Genomic DNA, 24,050 nt, shown 5'->3' with positions numbered 1-24,050 from the left:
GCGCCGCCTGCAGCATAGACGCGTAGACTGGCGTACGCCCGTGCATATTCAAAGGTTGAGCTTTATTTTTTGAAGGGCTCAGAATGTCCTCACCGCCGTCTCAAAAGTAGGTTAACCAAGAAGATATCACGTGTGTCCCTTCCAGCAATTTCAAGGCTTCGAGTTGTTGTATCTTCGTATACCCCACTACGACCTGCACTTTCAGAACACATCATAACAGGACTAATCGCCACTCGAATATAGCACTTCAAGCGCAAAAGAGAGGCTGTCACAGCTTAGAGATCAAACGGCAATGGGTTCGATAGGTGCAACAGCCGCACCAACGCGGTTCGATGAGAATGTCTGCCCACAAGCGGCTGAAGACCCCCTCTTCGGTCTCATGGCTGCATATAAGAGAGACTCATTCGATAAGAAGGTCGACTTGGGTATTGGAGCATACAGAGACAACAATGCTAAACCATGGGTGCTGCCGGTCGTCAAAAAGGTCAGTCCACAGGCGGGCACTGCACAAGTAGCATGAAACTGATCATCCCTAGGCCGATGACCTACTCAGAGAAGATCCCAATCTCAACCATGAATATCTACCTATTGCCGGCTTGGTCGACTTCACGAACGCTGCCCAAAAGCTCATTCTAGGACCAGAAAGCCCGGCGATCAAGGATGGTCGAGCCACATCCTTCCAAACTATCTCCGGCACTGGTGCAGTCCACCTTGGTGCACTCTTTCTATCCAAATTCAGCAAGCAGAAGCCTACCGTATACCTCTCCAACCCAACATGGGCAAACCACCACCAGATCTTCAGTAATGTTGGCCTGCAGATCAAGACATACCCATACTTTGACAAAAAGACGAAGGGTTTGGACTTTAACGGCATGATGGCAGCTATCAAAGAAGCACCATCAAACTCAGTCATTGTCCTGCACCCATGCGCACACAATCCAACTGGTGTCGACCCTACCGAAGACCAATGGAAGCAGATCGCAGCATTGATGAAGGAGCGAGACCTCTTCCCATTCCTAGATTGCGCCTACCAGGGTTTCGCCACCGGTTCTTTGTCCCAGGACAACTTTGCAATCAGATATTTCGTCGAGCAAGGCTTCGAGCTTTGCACATCCCAATCTTTCGCAAAGAACTTCGGTCTCTATGGTGAAAGAGCTGGTGTCTTCCACTGGGTAGTGGCCCCCGCTCCTGGTGCTCAGGATGCTGTCAAGCGACTTGCGTCACAACTAGCTATTCTGCAACGTTCCGAGATCTCAAACCCTCCGGCTTACGGTGCGAGAATTGCAAGCAAGGTTCTCAACGATCCTAAGCTCTTCGCTGAATGGGAGGAGGATCTGCGAACCATGTCTGGCAGAATTATCGAGATGCGAAAAGCTGTCAAGGCCGAGTTGGAAAAGCTAGATACTCCTGGCAACTGGGACCACATCACATCGCAGATTGGCATGTTCAGGTATGTTTGTTGAGGTCCTCGAATGTATGGCTTTGTGCTAACTTTTCTCCAGCTTTACTGGCCTCACCGAACCACAGGTCAAGGCCATGCAAGAGAAACACCATGTATATATGACCAAGAATGGTCGAATCTCTATGGCAGGTCTCAACACTGGCAATGTTCAGTACTTTGCCAAGGCAGTTGACGATGTCGTAAGAAACGTGTAGCAGTCTAGGAGTTGTCCTCGCTAACCAGCCGGGTTTCCGTCCGAGATGGCGTCAATCATTCTCACTCGCATTGTAGCAAGCATGTATATCACTCCTTTTTGAGACAGGACACTAGCATGAGCATAGGTATAGACAAAAACAATACATCTCACTGTCTCGGATCTGTTGTCTGAAAGCATACTGTGCATCTTCCCTCAACGAGCCTGTCAGTGATACTTGTACAATGACCACAATCGAGACCAGTGCCCGACCTCCACCGTGAAACCGGTGTGCGGTGGATCGTGCTACTAAGATTAGACATTCTCATCTCACTACTATCTCACTCCTGCCATAAACGCGTAATGTTCAGCCTGCTACGAGTACGCAAGCAAAGCACGAAAAACGTGAGCCAGGACGTGCTGTCTTCAGCAACATTTGAAAAGAATGCCCTGTTAGGATGGTACGCAATTTGCTGGACAACAGACAAGGACGATTAAACAAATGTGCGTGGAGGATGCACTTGCTCAAGGCGGCGCAGTTCAGGCATCATTGACGCAAGATAGTGGCTCCTCCTGCCGGGATGATTGTTTTGGATTGCCGGTTAGCCCTCTGGTCGATCTTTCAGAGAAACAAGGCAGGTTCAGGACAACAAGTCCGATGTTCTGGCTGTAGGGAGTGAGCAAGGGCAGGATACGAATCGAGGTAGCACAGATTCTGCGCTGCGATCATAGAGACTGCAAATGTGGTACAGAAAAGCTGTCGTCTGTGATTCTGTGATACGTTCTGAAAATGTTAGCTGAACGTGTTTAGCAGAACTTGTGTTTTTATTGAGAGACCAGTAGGCCGTCGCTCAGCCTCTCGCAGCGGTAGAGCACCCTATCACGGATTGAACTAAGCTTCGAGGAAGTCTATCCCGATATTACTGACCTTTCCTGGCTACGACGAAGCCGAGCACTGCAAGGTTTCAGCTCTTCGCAACACGAATATACTGTCATGATCGCACTTTAACCATCGGTTGACCTATACACTTTAGAGGTGCCTGGCCTGAACTATCCTAGAAAGCTAGATTCAGCAACTAAGACAAATCCTGGGGCCAGGGATCCATGTTAGTCCTGGACTAACCGTGATAGACTTGAAGCAGAAGGCCTAACGCCAGCATTTTTTGTGTCTCTCACATTTGGTGCACTTTGCGAAAACAGGTCGCTCTAAGCCTCTTCAGCCATTGTTCTCGCGTAGTGATCTGTGCTTGTGCTTACTACTCTCCGAAACCTAAGATCGCTCGTGGCTCGTCGCTCGTTTTTGCGTCTCATTGCACACGAGTTGTTTCAGCCTGACCAGTACCTGCTGTGCAGTGAGCGCACTGAACCCGCGCTTCTCTTTCCACATGCCTTCCTGCTACTTTTAGGACTAGTCAGCTTACCTTACCTCCTCTTGTGAACCTCAACTCCTCTTCCTTTCTGAACTGTCGATGCTATGAGCTCTCGATTGAAGAGTTTCGGCTTTGGTTCCAAGCGCAAGAGTAACGTCAATCTTCCTACCTCGTCTGGCTCTGGCACCTCAGTCGCTCTTCCCTCCCAATCGCCCAACGGCTCCACTTCCGTCGCCAATACCCCTCCTCCTGCCAACTCCTCGCAGACCAGCCTGACTCCTATGAACCAGCCAGGTCTGGGTCGTCCTCCAAGCTACCAGTATTCCAACGTTGCTGGTCGCCCACAATCGCCCATGCCCCCTCCTAGTGGACAACAGGTCGCGTCTCATCACCCACCACCTATTGACACAAGTCGAGGTTTCGTCGGCGCAAACCCTCAAATGGCTCAACAACCTCCTGGCTATGGCGGTGCTGGATATGGGCAGGCTATGCAGCCACATCCTCAACAGATGGGTCAGTATGGACTGCATATGCGTCCGGCTGAGGTAGAAGGAGGTAACCGAAGCAAGGCGCAGTTGATTGTGGGCATTGACTTCGTGAGTACATGCTACAAACCTGACCAGTCTGACTGCATGCTAACAAGCAAAGGGGACCACCTTTTCCGGCGTGGCATTCGCCTTCGCGACAAACACCGAAGCAAAGGAAGACATAATAACGGAATGGCCTGGTGCAGGCAACCAAACGAAGCAAAAGGTATGACTATGGGCAGGAGCAGGTTGAACTAGACTGACTCGTGCAGATTCCAACAGTCCTTTACTACGATCAGTATCAGAAAGTCGTCGGATGGGGCCCAGATATCGCAGATGCCCTGGCTCCAACAGGCTACCCGAAGCCTGGTGTTCAAAAGGTGGAATGGTTCAAGCTGCAGCTCATGATGTCCGGCAACACATACATAGACCCGATCAACCTTCCACCTCTACCACCTGGCAAATCTGAAATCGACGTTGCAGCAGATTATTTATTCAAGCTCAGACAGGCAATGCGCCTGCAATTGCAAAAAACTCTTGGTGAGGTCTTTAACCGTGAAGAACGAAACATCCGCTACTTCTTGACTGTGCCTGCTATTTGGAACGATGCGGGTAAAGCTGCAACACGAGCTGCTGCAATCCAAGCTGGCTTTATACGCGATGACAATGACAACCGTCTTACTTTAATCACCGAGCCAGAAGCGGCAGCCATGTTCTGCTCCAAGACAGGTCTCCTCAACCTGAAGATTCACGATGCAGTCTTGATTGTCGATTGTGGCGGCGGAACTGTCGATTTGATTGCCTACGAAGTCGAAGAAGAGACCCCCTTCTCTGTTGCTGAATGTACAGCCGGCTCTGGTGACTCTTGCGGTTCTACAGCTCTGAACAGAAACTTCAGCAATATCCTTCGAGCCAAAATTCGAAAGATGAAACTTCCTGATGGCTCAAAGACAGCTGGTCGGGTATACGCCAAATGCATCATGGATTTCGAGAACAGAATAAAAGCCGATTTTAGAAACAATGGACAGAAATGGGCTGTCGATGTCGGTATCGAGGCTGAATTCCCAGAGGCTGGTATCGAAGAAGGTTATATGACTTTCACAAACGAAGAGATCCTACAGTGTTTCGAGCCAGTCGTCAACAGAATTTTGGAATTGGTTAGAAACCAAATCATTGCTATTCAGGCCCAAAACAGATCGTTGCAAAATGTGCTTGTGGTTGGTGGCTTTGGTGCATCAGAATATCTCTTCCAGCAAATTAAGCTACATGTGCCACCACAATTTCAATCAAAGGTCGTCCGACCTATGGACTCAGTCGCTGCCATTGTCAAAGGTGCAGTCACTGCAGGTATCACTGAGAGAGTCGTTACGTCTCGTGTTGCCAGACGGCATTACCTGATGGCTACCCTGCAACCTTTTAAGGAAGGATATCACCCAGAGGCCTACAGAGTGCCAAGCTTGGATGGTAAAGATCGATGCAAATACACACGACAAATCTTCGTGCAAAAAGGTGAACGAGTCAAAATTGGTGAGCCTGTGAAGGTGAGCTTCTTCAGACAGGTCGCGCCTGGTGCAACCTTGATGTACGAGGACATTCTTTATGCTTGTGATGAGGATGTTTGGTAGGTCGTTTTCTGTATGCTATTTCCTGGGAGTAGTCGCTAACTTCATTCGCAGCCCTGAATATACCAAAGATCCTAGGATCAAGGAGGTAGTCACGCTAACCTCGGATTTGTCAAGAAAGAACTTGGAGAAGGATTTCGAGAGAATGGACACACCACAAGGCACCTTCTACAGAGTGTACTTCGATATTTATCTTACCTTGGACGGCTCGGAATTCAATGCTGAGTTGGTGTGCCAGGGAGAAGTCATGGGAAGATGCAGTGCGAGGTTCAGATAAAGGAGCTATGTTGTGGCCACGTCAAAGAAGAGGAGAGTACGCCTGCAGATTTAACGCCAATGAGCAGGCACTGGACCAAATACAACAGCAAACACGAGTAATGGATGGATAACATTGAAGAGAGTCAGAAGCCTGCGGTCGTTTGATTCATCTATGACACGACTGCATAACTATTCCTACCAGAAGAGCAGGTCACGACGCGAGCTTTCACATCTGGAGATGATGGAGAACCCTTTCGAGTTTGGATTACAATGGAAGACGGCAAGGGCGGAGGAGATTCTGCTGGGAGAGAAGCAGGTGCGACAAAAGAAAGTCTGAGTAGTAGTCCTTCGAGTAGCAATATACCACGTAGCGATGTGATCGTTGTTGAGTCATTTCTGAATCATTTCTTGAGCAGATTTGGTTGAGTTCTTCGTGGCTAATGTGTGGCCTAATAGGATTTTGAGTAGTCTTCGTGTGAGCAGGGTTTTCAATTATCGATTTGAGCTTTCTGATGAGAAATATAGCTATGATAGTTAGTCAATAACGGGGGTGCTGCAAGACAATAATGTCGAAGGCCTGGATAACGTTTCAAGCCTTGCGTCGAGCATGGGAGACACAATGAGGTAGCTTCGTGGACTGCATGACCGGTTGGCTCTTCAAAACGTATAGTGTTCATGGCTCCTCACGTTATACCGGTCTCGAAGTAACTAGCAAAGGGCCATGTAGAGACTCGTTCGTTTTGTCAAAATCGCTTTCGGGCTGGGAACTCGAGGATTGATCGTGATTCATATTGTGTCTTGACCTTATTGCACGGAGATAATTGCTGGTCTTTGTCGTGTGCCGCAGGTTTGTGTATGTAAGGTTATATCTGGCCCGTTACGTTCGTGTGGAATTCTATCGGCGTTGTTGCTTTTGGCCCTACTCCAACAACGTTCGTCGAGGTCACGAAGCTGCCACAGGTTATTTTGCGGCCTAGGGAGTCTGTTGTGTTGACCTTAGGTTGTCGTCGCCAGGTTTATTATTCTCCTGTTGCTTGGTCAACTCCTGGTAAGACATACTTTATCTGGGCCCAGCCATTCGGCGCAGCGTCTTTACTGACGCTGACATATAGGAGTCCGAATGAAGGTACATGCCTCGATTATTTCACCTAGATCACAACGCCCCATAGTCGAATGTAGCGACGGCAGAGCGGGCTTCTTAGTTGACATACAATCTAGAAGCATCCACACGTCTGGTGTCTAAGGAGGGACTGAGCTGAGTGAAATCGATATCTCGTATTTGATCACACTAGGACTGGGTAAGACAGGAGAGACACGTGCCATGACTTGGCTCTTCTGGGCTGAAGTAGTTCCATTTTTTGAGCCGCTCTTCAGCCAGCGAGAACACAATTTCGGCGCTGGTCCCGGGGAGATCAGTGCCCATATTCGAAACGTCACGAGTGTTTTGAGCGAAGACGAAGAGTTCAGAGCGTTCGAGAAGATCGACGATGGATCTGCGTCGTAAATCTCAAAGCAAGTGTTTTCATGAGAAGACTTTAGCTTGTATCAGAAGAGACATATTGAGAGGCTGAACTCTAACAAGGTCTACTACAACATGAGCCGGAAAAATGATGCTTGTTGTCGCTGGTTTCACGCAAACCGTTATTGCTACAAACAACATGTTGAATTTTGTTGCTCATTGAAACTGGTGCACATTGTAGCATAGTGCTATGGTAATTGTGCAGGTGGGTCAGCAATCTACTTGCACTCTACCATCGCAGAAGGCGCGAGCTGAGCCAGATTCAAGTTCAACTGATGACTACTGGCTCAAGCGTCTCGATGCGGAAGTTGCGATTGTTTCGCAAAGTACGGTGACAAAAAATCACCGTAAGAGCGACGTGGTGGCAGGTCTCAGTTCGAGATTGACGATGGAGGGCCGGTTTGCGGCTCTGGGTCACTGTTGCTCAGGAGAATCGTTCGGAATAAGCTTAGCGCCAATTTCCTGAACGGAGCTCTCGTCGAGCGCCAACTCCCATCCAATCCCCATCCAACTCACAATACTCCGGCTGGATCCTTCGTTGCCTCTCTTTCTGGTCAATTTGAAAAGCCTTCGCCTCGTGGCTGCTGATCACATCGACGCCTCGACATCCCAACGTCAGTAAACAAGGTCTACTAGTGAGCCAATCATAGCGCCTCCTGAAGCTATCGACAAGAGCCCAATGTGGTTTCCACCTAATCTCGCAAGGAGCGCTGTCAACAATCTTTGCGCATGTCGTCTGGCAGCCAGCAAGGTTCTCCCAACACCAATAATCTCGCTCTAATTTCCCTCAAGCCAAAGGTGTGGGCATCTGGCGTTCACTAAGTGGTACTCGCGAGGAGGAAAAGCATTTGGCTTTTGAGCTTATCACATTGTGATCCACTGAGAGCCATGTTGTGCCTGATCAGCACCAGCGTGCAGGGTTGCTGTGTATATATCAATTCCAGCATATGCCCTTGATCTTCTGACTTCCTTCCTCCCAGTAATCTAATCACACTCACAGTCGCTCTTTACAGCTTATCAGCTCTCTGACCCTAGTCTTTCGTTCAACAGAACCAACACATCACAATCAAAATGAAGTCCTTCGTCGCTGTCGCTGCTCTTGCCGGCGTTGCCGTTGCTGTCCCAGCTACCTCCGCTCTCCCTGCTGATGGTTCATGGACCGTAAGTTTGGCTCAAAGGGAAAATCAGGTCGACATACTGACTATCTTAGGCCTGGACCACTTCCAGCTCAACTCTCTCCACCAGCACCACTACCAAGACCACTACTACTACAACCACCACAAAGACTACCACCACCACTACTCCAGCATCAAGCGCCACTACCTGGGGCACAGTAAGTACTCGATAACCAAGAACTTGATCTTTTGAGTCTAACGAATAAACAGTGGACTTCCTCCGCATCTACCACAACTACCCCAGCCAAGTCCACCACTACCTCCAAGGTATCATCCAGCACATCTGGAACCTGGGGTGCATGGACCTCATCAAGCGCCAGCACCACTTCCAAGGCTAGCTCATCCGCCTCATCTTCCGGCTGGGGTGCATGGTCAAGCAGCACAACCCCAGCTGCTCTGACCAGCACCACTCCTGCTGCCAGCTCTTCAACCTGGGCTGCATGGAGCTCATCTTCATCCAGCGCTTCCAGCGCTTCCAGCGCCTCTAGCTCCGTCAGTGCCTCTAAGGTCTCTTCCACTCCAGCTGCTGCCACAACCAGCTCTCCAGTGAAGACCTACACTGGTGGTGCTGCTGCCAACGCTGCCGGTTTCGGTGCTGCCGGTCTTGCTGCCATTGCCTTCATGTTGTAAACGTCTGCAGTACATTTACAATACATGAAGTCATGAGCATGCAGCAACGGCCGAACTTCACCTTCTATCACTTTCGATCGTCAATACTCCTGCCATCAGCATGACTATGCTCAGCTTCTGCCCTCGGCGCGTCCTATGGTCACAGTACCCGAAGACGAATAGACTTGAGTCGGAGCATGACTCACGGTTCATGTTGATGCTGGTCGAGGTGATAGAAGAGTGAAGTGGACAATTTCTAAACTACAACACTTCAGTTCGTTAGTCTGCATCTGGATCGTCGGAGATGGATAGCATGACAGCTTCGATGGACATATTCAGGAAATAGTAATTTTGATTGTCTACATGCGTTGTTCTATAAATTCATAAGCTAATACCCCGGAAAAAAATGAGCAAAATTTTGAAACAAGAAATAGTGGCCATGCGTTGTGCTTGCAATGAATGCTCGCGTGCCCTGAATCGATCGAGAATCCGACGGCTGCGAAGCCTCCTCAGCCTCTACCATTAACACCTGCTGATCTAATCACGCTGCTTCCTTAGAACTTCTCATGGGCGCTCGCATACCGAGAATAGGGCGCATCACTGGTGCCTGTTTTACTCTCTAATCAAGCACGACAAATAAAAATGACCAGAAATTTTGAACGCTTGTTTTTTTATTTGAATCAACTGATCATTAAAACTGGTCTTCTTCTGGTGCCTCCGTCATCATAGCTGCTCATATCCTCCACTTCTCGTCGTAGTAAGCTGGAAAGTTTGCCCACGTCTAGGCTGACCACCAATGTTACTGTGCTCAGCATCGGCCATGTCTTCAGCCAGCACTAGCATGTCCCTGCCAGTCTTATCTTCTACAAGCCTGATACGTACGCTGCTGGGAGACCCTAACGAGGACAGCTTATTCACAGATGCTGCAACGGCTGTACCACCCGCCGAAGTAGCTATGACCAGATCCTGCACGTTCATGTAGTCAAAGTCTGGTCTGTATTCCCATGTTCTGGTCCTGAACACCTCGATGAGAAAGACGATTGTGAGAAGGGCATTGATGACTGAAGTGATGTATATCCAGATATTCTCGCCTACCATGACAGCCTGCGATGTGACTTTGACGTCTTCGTTCGAGCTGGCGTTGAGAACCATTAGTTGTGCTCCAGATAACGCGCCGAGCATAGAATCGAGCATTGAATCCATCGATGCAGATACTGCTTCCAGGACTGTTTCGTTTCGAAGCGTGCTTTCGTTATGTGCAAGGGCTACGTTGTGGGCGTTGTTGAGAAGAGCATCGCCCATGGGTGAGCCCCATTGTGTCGAGCTGAATAATTGTCCTATGTTGTAGATTCGGTGTGTGACTGCTCTGGTCAGGTCGGTGTAGTTTGGGAAGAGCGCTTGGTCTGCGGGACCTGTTGGCGTGACGACTATGGTACCGTTGGTTGCGTTGACGAAGACATCAAAGTTGGTGGGTGCGTATTTGATTTCACACTGGACTTTGTGTAGCATGCCGTATTGGTGTCCTTTTCGTCCGGCTGGTGATATCATTGTGGTATAGTAGGTCCAGTCGTCTGAGATGATTCCTTTGCCAGAGGCGGCGCTGACAGTCAAGACCTGGTAATCGCGTTGTCCGGCTGATGCAATGTAGTACGATTCGTTGGCGTTAGGCTGTTGGAAAACGGCGTTGTAGACTTGCAGGGTGAAGCCTTCTGGGGTCAAGTCCTCAAAGAAACAGGCTGAGCTCTCGTTGTAGATGCAGTTGGATGTAGCAAGCAGGCCAGGCTCGACGTATTGATACGTCTGCAGGGCAGGGCTCCCGAACGATGTTTTGAGGCCGACAGAAGATCCCACACCATAACTTCGACCTCTGTATCTGTAATTAACGTTATCCATTTTGGATTGAATGATCGGCTGTTCGTTGGCACTCGAGGCCTGGCGCATGTTATCGAGTATGATACCCTGCAAGGTCAGTTCTGGACGGTAAGTGAAAGTTCCTTGGGTGGTGATTTTCACAAGCGACTCATTAGCCAGACCACTGGGAGATACGATTCCATACGTTGGATTGGTATACTGGGGTACTGCTATGTGCTTCTGAGTTTCGATGCTTGTGATCAATGGGGTAATGGCACCCGCCCATATGGCGGCGGGAGCAAAACTCGCAGCAATGAACAATAATAGCACGACTTGTTTCGGAGGACTCAATGTCCAATCTGCACGTAAAGCACAAAGGGCATTGAGTAGATTGAGACTCTCCAGGGAAAAGCTTCCTCGAGTAAGCTTTGCTCTTGTGCTAAGATTGATTATTGTGCCTGCTGCGTTTAGATTTGAGGTTTGGTACTTTGGTAGTGGTACATACACAAGACTGATATCACAATCATGCCGAGTATCTGAGCTACCACCTGCACAGCTATTGATATAGTCGAACGATGGTCGACAAGCCAGCTGGGAGTTATCGTTGAACTTGTCCAGCCGGATAGTCGCAGTGCAAGAAATGTCGCTGAAATTGCATTGACTACAATGAGTCCAGCGATCATCAACGACAGAATCCCCCAAGGTCTGTCGGCAGCCATGGTCTCTCAATAGATGAGCGAACAGAGGATGGGGATGGAGAATTTTGTGTCGTAGTGGACGGTTGATTCAGTGACAAATACAAAGTCTGTAGCCTCATTGCTTTCGTATGGGGTTTGTCCATATTTAAGGCTACATGCTGTGACGATAGCCTGAATGTCTACGAGCCAGCATTAGCGACAGAAGCTAGCACTCACGAATATAGAAAAGACTAGCACTAATGCTTCATCATTCGGCGCTGCCAGTAGTCCCGATATAGATGTCGCTGTTCGAATGTGATCATTCTGGCATGGATCAGCATGGTTGTGATCACCGCCATTCGCTAACACCAGTACATCTAATGTATAGTCAACAGGGGCAAGCGATGATTTTTGAGCCTCGAGACCTTCTTTAAATTGCTGCAGGGACAGTCTACATCACGATAATCGTGCGAGTAGATTAAGGCCGCATGAGCCACAGAGACTAGGCCCTCATACAATCCCGATTAGATGCTGTTGCTGTTGCGTGCGTTGATATCTCTCATGCTCTGCTAGGCCACAGCGTTCTAAAAATAGAACACCTCCACGTGTGGAAGCAGGCTGAGCAACAGCCTCGATTGATATGTCGCGAAAAGTCGCGTAATTTGGCAGTCGCGTGTTCGCGTTTTCAGTAGTGGTGCATTTAATTCCCAATATTCCTCCATGACCTTTCGCGATGTCGCATTTGACATGGAATACGAAGATACTAATAGAGCCTTTATACAGGCTTTCTTCGCAAGGAATGTCCTGACATTTGAGGAAGCAAGACCTCTTCTTGCTCACATCTTCAGCGTGCATGAGAAGCGGGAAATCTCCATTGCAGATATCACAGTAGAGGACTTCAACTCTATGATTGCAGCTGCGAACGATGCGTTGTCTCCTCTCGACTACGTGATACGTAGCACTCGTGGTCAAGAGGACAACGAAAGATATTATGCTCTTGTCAACACGACCAGCGATCAACTAACGCAGATAGCGACGATACACAGCAGCGACGAAATCGGCTACGTGAAACGACTCCTCGATGAGATTTTCGATGCTAACAATACTGAGCGACGAGAGGCTATGTGTATTGCTGGCAAGGATGCGCTGAACTTGACAAGAGCTGGGCGGCGAGAGACTCAAACCCAAAACGGCGAAAATCAGGCTACCAAGTTTAACTTGACAGCCCATGAGGCGGAGGTACTGCTTGCAAAACTCGTCGCCGAAGGATGGCTGAATAAGAGTCAAAAGGGTTTCTATAGCCTCAGCCCTCGAGGACTGATGGAGCTGAAGATATGGCTAGAGGAGACCTACAACGATGAAGAGAACGAGTACAAGAAAATCAAGACCTGCGAAGCTTGCAAAGAAGTTATCACGGTGGTAAGTTTGATGCATAGGTGTTCTGGAGCGAACAGCAGCTCACTCTTGCAGGGTCAACGTTGCGCAAAGCAGGATTGTCCAGCTCGGCTACATAACATCTGTACCCAAGCCTTCTTTCGAACTCAAAGAGGTGCTCGGGTTTGTCCACACTGTCAGTTGCCATGGGACGGCCAGCACTATGTAGGTGAGAAAGCTATCACAACGTCCGAAAGCTATTTGAGAGGTAAGAGACGAAGCGGTGTAAGACCAGCATCGGACGACATTCAGGCAGACGAAGATACTGAAGAGTGATTTGTTGTCATGATTCCAGGATCACTCGTCACAAGCAGAAAAACGAGTAAAGTGAAGTACAACACCAGGATAAGAGGCTGCCAGGCATCTATATGTCGAAACTGGGGCAATCAGCCGAATGACATCACTGTCGGCCAATGACGCGAATCTTTCCCATAGAAGCTCGATGAACAGTTGCATCGTGCCGCAGCTTCCTTGCTGCTGCAACCTCACCCCGTATTCGCACATTTGTTGCAGCAACTCACAATGCCAGAAAGTACAACGCCAAGGCTCTTTCCATGGGGACGTGCGCTTGCTTTGCGGGAATGTGTTTGTCCACGTTTCGAGGCTCCACCTCCCATAGTCAAGCGAAGCTATCCGGGCGAGTAGGCTGGCTGCCCTTGCAATTTCCTAGAGCTGTACCTTGGTAGAAGCTGCGTTTGATCAGCCACAAAAGCTTCGGTCTCTATGTCAGCAGACACAGCTGCTCTAATCAACCTCAACTCAACAGCAGCAACATTCTTGCATGTCTATCAAGCTGCCTCCAGTTGTTATACTTGGATAAGCAATGCTGCAGGTACTATGCACAGCTCAACTCTAACTGGCGCCTTTCTGGCATTACCCGCACTACTGGCCAATATCACAACAGCTTCGCCGATCGCAAGTCGCCAAAACAGTCCGCAATCCGCTTCGATTTATGAGACGCGGTTCCCTAATGTCACTTGGAACAACGACGCATGGACTTTAACAACAACCACGTTAGACCAAGGTCACTACCAGTCGCGTATATCGCTCGGCAATGGCTACATAGGGATAAATCTTGCGGCGCTTGGCCCATTCTTTGAATACGATCAGCCTGTCAATGGAGACGTGCTTAATGGCTGGCCACTCTTCGACCGGCGGCAGACATTCGCTACGGTGGGAGGGTTTTGGGATAGTCAGCCTACCACGAATGGTTCGAATTTTCCTTGGCTTTATCAATATGGATGGGACACTGCTATCAGTGGCTTACCACATTGGGCAGGTATCGTTGTCGAGGCTGGCGACGCTGTACTGCACGCAAGCACGAATGCTGGTCAGATAAGTAACTTCTCTTCTTACATTGACATGAAGCACAGTGTCATGAACTGGGCGTATACATGGTCGCCATCTCCTGGCAATGCTTTCCATGTGTCGTATCAAATGTTCCTGCACAAGGTCGACGTAAATCAAGCGTATGTTACCATGAACGTTACTGCGCGCTCAGATTCCACCATCAATCTTGTGAATGTACTGGACGGCGACTGCGCTCTGCGAACAAACCCTGTTGAGAAAGGACACGATGGTGATTTTCTGTTTTCCGCCGTGTCTCCTTATGGTGTTCCCGATGTTACTGCTTACGTTTTCACGAATATGGCGGTACAAGGGGGCACACCTGTCGCGCTTGTCAGTGCGTCAGACGCAGGATACAATGCATCATATATCGGCAGAAATATATCTTCGATCGCCGCTGCCCAAGAAGTTCACATTCGAGCAGGAGAAACGATTACAGCAACCAAATACGTTGGAATTGCATCCACTGACGCCTTTGCAAATCCGCGCCGAACAGCTCAGGATGCAGCACGAGCCGCTGTTGACATAGGGTACAGTGCTGCCTTGGAATCACATATGTCGGAATGGGAAACCTTGTTTCCTTCTACGTCTGTGGACAACTTTGCTTTTCCCGAGAACGGATCTTTGCCTGAAGACGCTTTCGTTGTCGAAGCTCAAATTATGGCTGTGGTCAATCCCTTCCAACTTCTTCAGCAGACTATCTCTGAGAGTGCGCAAGACCGCGTCGGAAACGCCACAATCAATAGTCACAGTATATCTGTTGGAGGGATGGGCTCGGATTCCTATGCAGGGCAAATCTTTTGGGATGCTGAAGTGTGGATGCAACCCGGTCTCGCAGCGACATTCCCATACGCAGCTCGAGGTATACTGAACTATCGAGTGGAGCGATATCCACAGGCACAGGAAAACCTTCAGACGAACTATCAATCCTCAAAGAATAACACGTCTTTCTCACCAGAAGGCGCGATCTTTCCTTGGACATCAGGTAGAACAGGCAATTGCACGGCCACAGGTCCATGTTGGGACTACGAGTATCACCTAAACGGTGATATTGGTCTTAGCTTCATCAATTATTGGCTCGCATCAGGAGACACGGAGTTCTTCGAGACTGAGTTGTTACCTGTCTACGACTCTATCGCTATCACATTATCAGAGCTTCTCGAACGAAATGGAACTCAATGGATGCTGAGAAACATGACCGATCCTGATGAGTTTGCCAACCATATCGACAATGGAGGTTTCACAATGCCGCTGATCGGCGACACGCTAGACAACGTCAATGCCTTCCGGGAGTACTTCAATCAGACCGTGAACACCACTTGGTATGATCAAGCAGAAAACGTAATTATTTCGAAGAACCCAAATGCGAACATCATCCTTGAGTTCACTGGTATGAATGCCAGTATAAATGTCAAGCAAGCGGACGTAGTGCTTGTCACATACCCGCTTAGCTATGACGGTCAGGACTACGATACAGAAGACTCTCTGGACGACCTGAACTGGTATGCCAATAAGCAATCCCAAGATGGACCTGCTATGACATACTCAGTGTTTGCGATTGTGGCCAATGAAGCATCTCCATCTGGATGCTCAGCTTATACCTATCAGCAGTATTCTACTTTCCCCTATGTCCGTGCTCCATGGTTCCAGTTCAGTGAGCAGCTCATCGACAACTATGAGGAAAACGGTAACTTCCATCCAGCATATCCATTCCTCACGGGCCACGGTGGCGCCGATCAGGTTGTCCTCTTTGGTTATCTTGGTTTCCGTTTCGTGCCGGATTGGGTACTTCACATTGATCCAAACCTTCCTCCCCAAATACCCCAGATCACATATCGCACCTTTTACTGGCAAGGATGGCCAATATCAGCATATTCTAACCAGACTCATACAACACTATCGCGCACTTTTTCAGGACCACTTGCGTCGGGTGCTGTGCCAAACTCGACCTTTGAGTCCGCGCCGATCCCGGTCGCCCTCGGTCCTGTCAACGGCGAGCAGAGTATGTATAGTCTCTCTCCAAACGGCACAATCACCGTGCCAAACCGTCAGATTGGTAATGTAAGATCTGTTGCCAACAACATTCTACAATGTCAACCCGTATTCTCAGTTGATCCCACTATCCCAGGACAACTTAACATTAGTGCAGTTGATGGTGCATCCTCGACAAAATGGCAACCAGCCCACGCAAATGAGACGGCACAATTGACGATCGAACTCGAGACAGGTCACCGCGTGCTCGGCTTCGGCTTCGAATGGGGTGACGCCCCTGCATACAACTACACGTTGTGGTTCCATAACGATTCCTCAATGAGCTCAGATTTTGGCATTGCGACCGCACAAAACATCGTCCAAGGAGCCACTGTACAAATATCCGAGCCATTTGAGCCTCAGAATGTCGCTGTCATCGCTCCAATTGGACAGAACACCAGTGAGCTTTGGCTCAACGGCACGCAAATATTCACTACTGGAGACTTGTTGTTCAGTGGTGAATTATGGACGAGCAGGTACATTACGTTGCAGATGTGGGGAAGTCTGTACAATAGTAGTTACACAGCTCAGAATATGAGTGGGGAGGGTGCGACGCTTGCCGAGTTCAAGGTGATTGTCGATGATTTGGATACTTGATGCTTTACGAAATAGCTTAATTCCAAAGATTTGGTCTTCTTGTAAGGTTTGATGACCAGATATCAGCATTGTAGGCTGAATAATGGAGGTTCAAAGCTTGCAGGTCCATAAAACGAATTTCTAGCCCGGGTCCCTCAAGCCATGACATCTCATCTTGTAGCCAACAGGAATTGAACGCGGTTGCACAAAACAGTCTATCTGTCCCTGAGCCACCGATAACGCTGCTGAACGATAGTAAGATCGACGGCACTGTCTGTGCTGCCGACCATCGAACGGTGAGCCACTATCGTTCCCTTTTCTGCAGGCTGGTGGGTGCCTTTGGTCGCTTCTGGGCCGAAGTCAACGATTACAGTCTTTGTAGTCGTAGGTCCAGCTCCATTGCCTTATTCCCAGTGCTATTGCCAGTCGGTGGTCGTCGCTCTTGACTTCTGTCCTTACAGACAATTATCTGCCCACATCCCTACACGACTGAGCATCTGCCGCTTCCGTAACCAATTGCATTCAATACGTATACCTGACTACGTACTCACCAAAATAAAACAGGCCTCATGCCCTCACAGGCCCATTTGGCGTTCACTCCACCCCGAGACTTCACTCAGTCTCCCGAATAAAACCCACGAGCTGAAAAGGCACAGTTTCCACGATGGTTGTTTTGGCTGAGGCTCGATTTTAGGCTCTGGAAGGTAACGTATGGGCGGATTTGGAAATGGATGCGATCGTACAATCGCTAAGGTGTCCATTACCGATCCTGGGTACTCCCGGTTCGGAAACAGGATCTTCTCAAGTGAATATTGTGTAGGATGACAGGTTGCTGTCTCTGTGCGCTAGAGTGTCTCGTCTTTTTCCTTGAACGTTCTGGCGTGGTGGTGGTGAGGATTGTGCCATTTTCGTTGAGTTTTTGCTCAGATGTCTGTCGCTTGCGCTTTCCACGGACCTTTGTTTGAACTTGCTCGACGATGTTGGGCACCGTCACCACCACCAGGTCCTCCTCCTCCTTCACCACGTCCACTACCTCCACCACCTCGACCTCCCCTGCCGCCTCTACCTCCTGTTCCTCGGGTTGTGGTCTTACGTGGTGTCTTCTGTGCTGTAGAAGAGCCACCTCCAGCGACATTTGGCTCACTTTCGGAATCTGATTCTTTGTGGTCTGGTCTGTCAGAGCCTAGATTGTTCGGAGCCGAGTTGTTGATGTCAGGGTTGTCGGATCTTCGATCATCAGGCCGTGTATTGCAAGAACCAGAGTTGATGTTCGTTTCGATGTGGGTATTCTCGCTTGATGGCTTTGCGATAGATTCTTTGTCGCCTACCTCCGTTGTCTTGTGCTTGAGCTTGTCTGACTGACCTGCGGCGCCAACCAGCGGCCGCAGTTGTGCTTCTGCTGCCAAAGATTTTTCGCGTTTCACACACTCGTCTTTAGCGTTCGCATCAAGTGCAACTCTATCCTTGCCGAAAGGTCCGATGGGATCAAAGTGCAGGTGTCTCGGCGTTCGAACCAGATTGCCAAGCCGTGTTTGCAGGCCCATCTGATATCTTGTTGCCTTCAACTTCACCTCTTGGTGCCCAGCAGGCCTCCAAAACTGACTTGATTACCGACCAATCTCTCGACGAGTGCTTTAAGGTTTGCGAGTTCGATTCGCGGACCGAAGTTGAACTGTTTCGATGTTGTCTGTCTGTGAAAGTCTTGCATCAGATCGAGTGTGTCTCTGCAGCCCGTGTAGATCGTTAGATGATCGATCGTGATGGCATGATTCGCTTCTGAGGTTTTATTTAATAATGCATATCGCGAGATGATATGATCAAGGGCGGTTCTGAAAGCTAGAAACTCTGCTTCGTGACTAGTTTTGACATGAGGTAATCTGTACGCTATCTTGATCCAGCTTCCTGCGTCATTGGGATCCTTGTACGCGATACCGATGCTTGATCTACCTCGTCTTGCTCCTGGCCAAGTCGATGCGTCGAGCCATACCACTAAACGGTGAGGTTTTGAATTCGAACTATCAACACTTGCAAGTTGTTTTGTATCCTCCCAGCCACTACCTCTGACATTGGTGAAAGTGAACCAAATTGGTCCTGTCACTTACCTACGAACACACTGTTAAGAAGCAAGCAGTATCAGCCCAGCTCTCGACGCCGAAGCTGCTTCATTGAGACGGATTTCAACGTGACGTGCAAGCGTAGCAATAGGTAGGACAATCAGTACCAAGCCTTAAGGTACTCACTTACCATCCATCATCACCAGTGTGTCAAGACGAATGATATGTAAATCAACAAACCAAAGCGTCTGCTCGACTGTAGAAATCATTCTCTACCGAGCGGGAAACCCCCCAAAAACAAAACAAAAAAAGGTAGTCGAGTCGACGGGCACGTTTACAGGATTCTCTCACCACAGTCTTAGCCTTCTGCCCTCCTGGCGACAATTTTCCATGACACGTTATTCATTGTGCGTACTTCTTGCCCAGAAAGAGGTCCCGGTATACCGGCCTGCGTACAGGCGCGAACGTCGATGCGAAGGAGCCTACCGTTTCGTCGACTAACTTTTCAACCACACGCTCGGCGACCAAGAAGATGTTTGCAAAGTTTTTAGTCAAGGGGGAGGGGACAACCAAAACCGTTGAGCCATCTCTGGTTAACCCGAGCGTGGGAACTTCCCGAATTTGGGCCACTCTCTCGACGATTTGTGATATGATGTTTTCGAGTCTGTGTGTGTGTGTGAGGGGGTAAGTGACAGCGACAGTAAACAACAAGGCGGTGACCTTCTCCAGCCATCTACACTTGTGTTGACTCCAGCGGCTGGGCGCCCTTCCATCAATAGTTTTCCATTACTCGCACGACGAGTGTTACAGATCAAAGAGGCGATTAATCGATATGCATCTGGAAATTCCATAAAGCCGGATAGTTGACATGGAATGAAGATTCCAGGTGGGCACAAGGGAGAGCTCGACTACCCATTAGTTTCAGCTTGCTCGTAGACGGCCGCGAGAGCGACACACTTGTGATTAGTCGGAGCGGAAGTCGCGTTCGTCCAGTTACCACACTTGGTACATCCATCGTCCTTTCCCTAAGTATTGCTTCGAACCGTATGGAAGCCATGGCAGCCATGGCAGCCAATGCAGCAGACCTCTCAAAGAGATGCCGCTACTGACTGATCATATCTTGATGGCGTCTCCACGCTGTCATATGCCATAATGTATTCGCAGCATGCAACGTTTGTCAGCAAAGACGTGCTGTCCTCGCTCGACCTGCCTACATGGACGTGCGTAGGGCGCGTGTCATTCAAGCGGAAAATGTCCGTTCCACCCAATGGTCTTGCATCTCCAGATGTCTCATTTCTTGTAGTATTTTCTTGCAGCTTGGTAGCATCCTCACCTTGTGCTCGACAATGCTGGAGGCGAATCTGGTCAGATACAGTGTTTACATTGAATGAGATTGATGCGGCATACTTTCAGGCCACAGCCTTGTCTCATCCATCTCAGCACCTTTGCAGGCAAGACGACCATTCGGAGCAAGGCCACAAGTAGTCTATCATCCGCTAAGACAATGTCCCAGCTTGGCGGCATGAATGCGGACGAGTTTCGAAAAGCTGCTCATGCCGTGGTTGAGGAAATCATCAGCTACAATCAGAATGTCGCTTCAGGTAACCTTTCAGTTCTGCCGTCAATCAAACCAGGCTATCTTCGACCACAACTGCCTTCCACTGCCCCTCAACACCCTCAAACATGGGATCAGATACAGCCAGATATCGCCAAATCCATAATACCCGGACTGACACATTGGCAATCGCCAAACTTCATGGCCTTCTTTCCAGCATGTGCTACTTACCCTAGCATACTCGGAGAGATGTATAGCAGTGCTTTCACTGCTCCAGCTTTCAACTGGTTGTGTAGCCCAGCCTGTACCGAGCTTGAAACAATCGTGCTAGACTGGTTAGCGGACGCATTGCACCTTCCAAAAGATTTCAGAAGTGACAGTCCTGGTGGAGGTGGAGGTGTCATTCAGGGTTCAGCTTCGGAAGCAATCGTGACTGTTATGGTCGCTGCTCGCGAAAGATACCTGAACCGAAGAGCTGATGCAAAAGATTTGAAGGACCCAAGCCCTGAACGCGAGAAATGGATCGCGAACACGAGGCCGAAGCTTGTTGCATTGAGTTCGGATCAAGCACATTCATCAACTGCAAAGGGTGCAATAATAGCAGGGACCTTCCACAAGACTGTCGGGACCAAGTGGGGGGAGGATCTTGCAGTACAACCGGGTGCCCTCGAAGCTACCATAAAGAAGTGCCTCGAGGACGGACTTGAGCCATACTACATTACATTGTCGTATGGTACAACATCGACATGTGCTCAAGATCCAGTACATCTTCTCGCCCCCATTCTGCAAAAATATCCTGATATTTGGATTCATATAGACGCAGCATACGCCGGCACAGCTTTAGTCTGTCCTGAATACGCCAACACCTCAGCTCCGGCGACGAATGGAAACATAAGAAAACCGGAAGGACTCCCAATGAATGACCACGACTTGTCTCAAAAGATCGATACCGCCGAACCTCCACTGGAATCACCTAATGGGTTATTACCTGCTGCCTCAGACGTGCTGAAGCACGTTGACTCCTGGAACACCAACATGCACAAGTGGCTTCTCACTGCATTTGATGCCTCACTCCTCTTCATCCGTAATCGAAAAGATCTCACAAGTGCATTGAGCATAACACCGGCTTATCTGCAAAACAAACATACCGATTCAGGTCTGGTCACCGACTACAGAGATTGGCAAATCCCTCTAGGTAGAAGATTCCGAGCTTTGAAGATCTGGTTCGTCGTCCGAACTTATGGCATCGAGGGTCTGCGAGCTCACATTCGACGAACCGTGAGAGTAGGCCAGCATTTCGAGAAGCTTGTTACCGACTCTGCTGATGGCAAGCAATTGTTTGAGCTCGTGGTCGAGCCTGCTTTTGGATTGACCTGCTTCCGCATTAGGCCAGGAGCAATTCCAAAAGAGTTATCTCCAGCACAAGTACAAGATGAAGAAGAGAGTGTCGAGACGAAGAAAACAATCAATGGCACACCATTCGGCACGATTGAGCAGCAGGATGATTCAGAGGACTTGGAATCGAAGAAGAAGAAGAAACAGGCCCAACCCACTCAGTCAATCGAAGACCTTGCAAACGCTTTCTCGAAACAAGTTGTAGAAGTCATCAACGACCAAGGACAGCTCTTCCTTACGTCTTCCTCAACGCATGATAAGACTTTCATTCGTGTGGTGTGTGGGAATGCAAACGCAAGTCAGGAGGCAGTAACTAGAGCTTTCGAGGTCATCGTAAATACAACAAGGGATGTTCTCGCAAAAGCGGTAGATGAGGCTTCAAGAGCGTAAGTCAGATAGACCACAGTACTGTTTATATCTTGTATATAGGAGTAAAAGTCGATATATGCATCTATCTGACACCATTTGAGGTCGAAAATGTGCGTGAACGCCTTACAGCCTGAAGTTCTTGCTTCCAGAAAAATGACGTATCCAGTTGTGTTTTTGAAGGGTTCTGAGGAACCCCGTTTTAACCTCCAGCAGACTCCAGTAGGCTCCAAGTGAACTCCAGACAACATTGAGTCTATCGAAAATCTATTCCACAAAATTTGTAAAATTGATACAAGAGCGGCGTATCGGAGATCGAATACACGATTCGTCCAAAGGATTACCTGAACAATAATCTTCTAGTAGTGTCGCGAATCTACGACTAGTCTGGACAAGTTTGAGTCAGGCATTTAGTTCACAGCCTTTTCGATAATTTCTTCCCGTTGACTGAGTCAGCCAGCCAGTCAGCCAACCGGTCGATATCCACGAGACCAGTCTTTGACCACCCCCCAACAATAACCATGCCCACCGACCTCGAAGATCTAATCTCCTTCCTCCACCACGGCAACACCCAAATCCGCCAAGTCGCAACCAACCACCTCGTCACCTACTCCTCCTCCCCCTCTCAAATCACACTCTTCAAACACAACGACCTAGAACCCCTCCGCGACCTCAAACTCTTGATCAGGGACTACGCACAAATCTCCCAGGATGCACTGACCATCATGATAAATCTGACGGGGTGTGGAGACGCGGAAGTGCTGGAGTGTCTTAGTCGGGATGAGGGGTTTGTGGGGGAGGTGGTGAGGAAGATTGTTGATGATGTTGGAGCACCGGCGGAGAAAGGGCAGGGGGATGGGAGTGCAAATGCGGATCTGTGCTGTGCGTTACTGGCGAATTTAGTGAAGGACGATGAGTTGGCGAGGAGGTTGTTGAAGGCTGAGAGGGGGGTGCCGCCGCGGACGAAGGTGCGGGTGAAGTTAAAGACGAATGAGAGGGGTGAAGTTGAGGCGACGAAGACGGATGAGCCGGTCAGCGTGCAGATAAGTACGAGCAAGCGTGTTTTGGACCAGTTGATGGATGTCTTTGTCAAGGGGGCAAATAATAGTCTGAATCCAAATGCGAACTACGACTATTTGGCGTACGTGTTTGCGGACTTGAGTAAATTTGAGGACGGAAGGAGGTATTTGCTCGAGAGGCAGGAGTACGATGGTGTTGTGCCGATTACGAAATTGGTTGTGTTTACGGAGCATGGGAGTTTAATTAGAAGGAAGGGAATTGCGAGTACGATCAAGAATTGTGCGTTTGAGGTGTCGAAGCACGATTACTTGCTTGGTAATGAGAGTGAAGGTGGGGTGGGATTGCTTCCGTACCTTTTGCTGCCCCTGGCTGGGAATGAAGAGTTCGATGCAGAAGACAGTGACGGGATGTTGGTCGAGTTGCAGCTTCTGCCGCCGGATAAGGAACGTGAAGGTGACGATGAGATTGTCGCAACACACTTGGAAACGCTACTGCTGTTAGGCACAGAGAAAAATGGCCGGGATGTGATGCGGAAGGTCAAGGTGTATCCGATCGTTCGAGAATTGCACCTAAAGAGAGAAGCCGAGGGAATCCAGGAAGGTTGTGTGAGGCTAGTTAACGTGTTGATGAGAGACGAGGGAGGAGAGGAAGAACAGAAGCATAATAGTATCAAGGCCAAAGAGGATGATGATTACAAGATCGAGGAGGTCTTCTGAAAGCGACGATTGAGTATGAACACTAAGAACCATATAAGCCAATTTCAAGGCGGCTTACCTAGCAACGACTCGATCTGCAGACCGATTCAACAACCAGCTGGGATCCATCGCTGCCTCTCATCGAAGTGGTCCTGGTGCCTATGAAACGCGACTATCCACAATGAGTATATTGCCTAACGACAAAGAGCAGGCACTATCAACCAGTACATCACTGCGAACGAGATCTTCGATTCAGCACCATGCACAGCTTCAGATCAATTGTAGGAGACTGTATGAACCGGCCTCCTCGAATTGAATGCGCTCTAACCGAGCAA

At 49.1% G+C, this 24,050-nt stretch overlaps 9 protein-coding genes across 9 annotated transcripts; 7 read left to right on the top strand and 2 right to left on the bottom strand.

Moving 5' to 3' along the window:
- Positions 1 to 292: 292 nt before the first annotated feature.
- Positions 293 to 1,656, top strand: aat2 (Aspartate aminotransferase, cytoplasmic; the record flags this gene model as incomplete). The annotated part of the gene is made up of 3 exons (XM_064896361.1): positions 293 to 484; positions 537 to 1,450; positions 1,503 to 1,656. The coding sequence occupies 3 exons, from the start codon at positions 293 to 295 to the stop codon at positions 1,654 to 1,656; spliced, it is 1,260 nt and encodes a 419-aa protein (XP_064759048.1).
- A 1,452-nt stretch (positions 1,657 to 3,108) lies between these two features.
- Positions 3,109 to 5,430, top strand: LTR64_001985 (uncharacterized protein; the record flags this gene model as incomplete). The annotated part of the gene is made up of 4 exons (XM_064896360.1): positions 3,109 to 3,600; positions 3,653 to 3,757; positions 3,804 to 5,152; positions 5,208 to 5,430. The coding sequence occupies 4 exons, from the start codon at positions 3,109 to 3,111 to the stop codon at positions 5,428 to 5,430; spliced, it is 2,169 nt and encodes a 722-aa protein (XP_064759047.1).
- A 2,571-nt stretch (positions 5,431 to 8,001) lies between these two features.
- On the top strand, positions 8,002 to 8,735 carry LTR64_001984 (uncharacterized protein; the record flags this gene model as incomplete). Its single annotated transcript, XM_064896359.1, has 3 exons — positions 8,002 to 8,091; positions 8,141 to 8,263; positions 8,316 to 8,735. 3 exons carry the CDS (start codon positions 8,002 to 8,004, stop codon positions 8,733 to 8,735), a joined length of 633 nt encoding a protein of 210 aa, XP_064759046.1.
- Positions 8,736 to 9,437: 702 nt separating this feature from the next.
- Positions 9,438 to 11,092, bottom strand: LTR64_001983 (uncharacterized protein; the record flags this gene model as incomplete). Its single annotated transcript, XM_064896358.1, has 2 exons — positions 9,438 to 10,924; positions 11,071 to 11,092. 2 exons carry the CDS (start codon positions 11,090 to 11,092, stop codon positions 9,438 to 9,440), a joined length of 1,509 nt encoding a protein of 502 aa, XP_064759045.1.
- Positions 11,093 to 11,962: 870 nt separating this feature from the next.
- LTR64_001982 (uncharacterized protein) lies at positions 11,963 to 12,952 on the top strand (the record flags this gene model as incomplete). The annotated part of the gene is made up of 2 exons (XM_064896357.1): positions 11,963 to 12,661; positions 12,818 to 12,952. 2 exons carry the CDS (start codon positions 11,963 to 11,965, stop codon positions 12,950 to 12,952), a joined length of 834 nt encoding a protein of 277 aa, XP_064759044.1.
- Positions 12,953 to 13,513: 561 nt separating this feature from the next.
- On the top strand, positions 13,514 to 16,651 carry ATH1 (alpha,alpha-trehalase ath1; the record flags this gene model as incomplete). Its single annotated transcript, XM_064896356.1, has 2 exons — positions 13,514 to 16,025; positions 16,173 to 16,651. The coding sequence occupies 2 exons, from the start codon at positions 13,514 to 13,516 to the stop codon at positions 16,649 to 16,651; spliced, it is 2,991 nt and encodes a 996-aa protein (XP_064759043.1).
- Positions 16,652 to 17,553: 902 nt separating this feature from the next.
- Positions 17,554 to 18,174, bottom strand: LTR64_001980 (uncharacterized protein; the record flags this gene model as incomplete). Its single annotated transcript, XM_064896355.1, has 1 exon — positions 17,554 to 18,174. One exon carries the CDS (start codon positions 18,172 to 18,174, stop codon positions 17,554 to 17,556), a length of 621 nt encoding a protein of 206 aa, XP_064759042.1.
- A 2,014-nt stretch (positions 18,175 to 20,188) lies between these two features.
- On the top strand, positions 20,189 to 22,024 carry LTR64_001979 (uncharacterized protein; the record flags this gene model as incomplete). Its single annotated transcript, XM_064896354.1, has 1 exon — positions 20,189 to 22,024. The coding sequence occupies one exon, from the start codon at positions 20,189 to 20,191 to the stop codon at positions 22,022 to 22,024; it is 1,836 nt and encodes a 611-aa protein (XP_064759041.1).
- Positions 22,025 to 22,521: 497 nt separating this feature from the next.
- HGH1 lies at positions 22,522 to 23,736 on the top strand (the record flags this gene model as incomplete). Its single annotated transcript, XM_064896353.1, has 1 exon — positions 22,522 to 23,736. The coding sequence occupies one exon, from the start codon at positions 22,522 to 22,524 to the stop codon at positions 23,734 to 23,736; it is 1,215 nt and encodes a 404-aa protein (XP_064759040.1).
- Between the last annotated feature and the right edge of the window lie 314 nt (positions 23,737 to 24,050).

The sequence above is a fragment of the Lithohypha guttulata genome (genome assembly GCF_036872675.1).
Source record: "Lithohypha guttulata strain CCFEE 5908 chromosome Unknown scaffold_1, whole genome shotgun sequence".
NCBI classification, from domain to species: domain Eukaryota; kingdom Fungi; phylum Ascomycota; class Eurotiomycetes; order Chaetothyriales; family Trichomeriaceae; genus Lithohypha; species Lithohypha guttulata.
The sequence above is the reverse complement of the archived record's forward strand: the minus strand, read 5'-3'. Positions and strand labels throughout refer to the sequence as shown.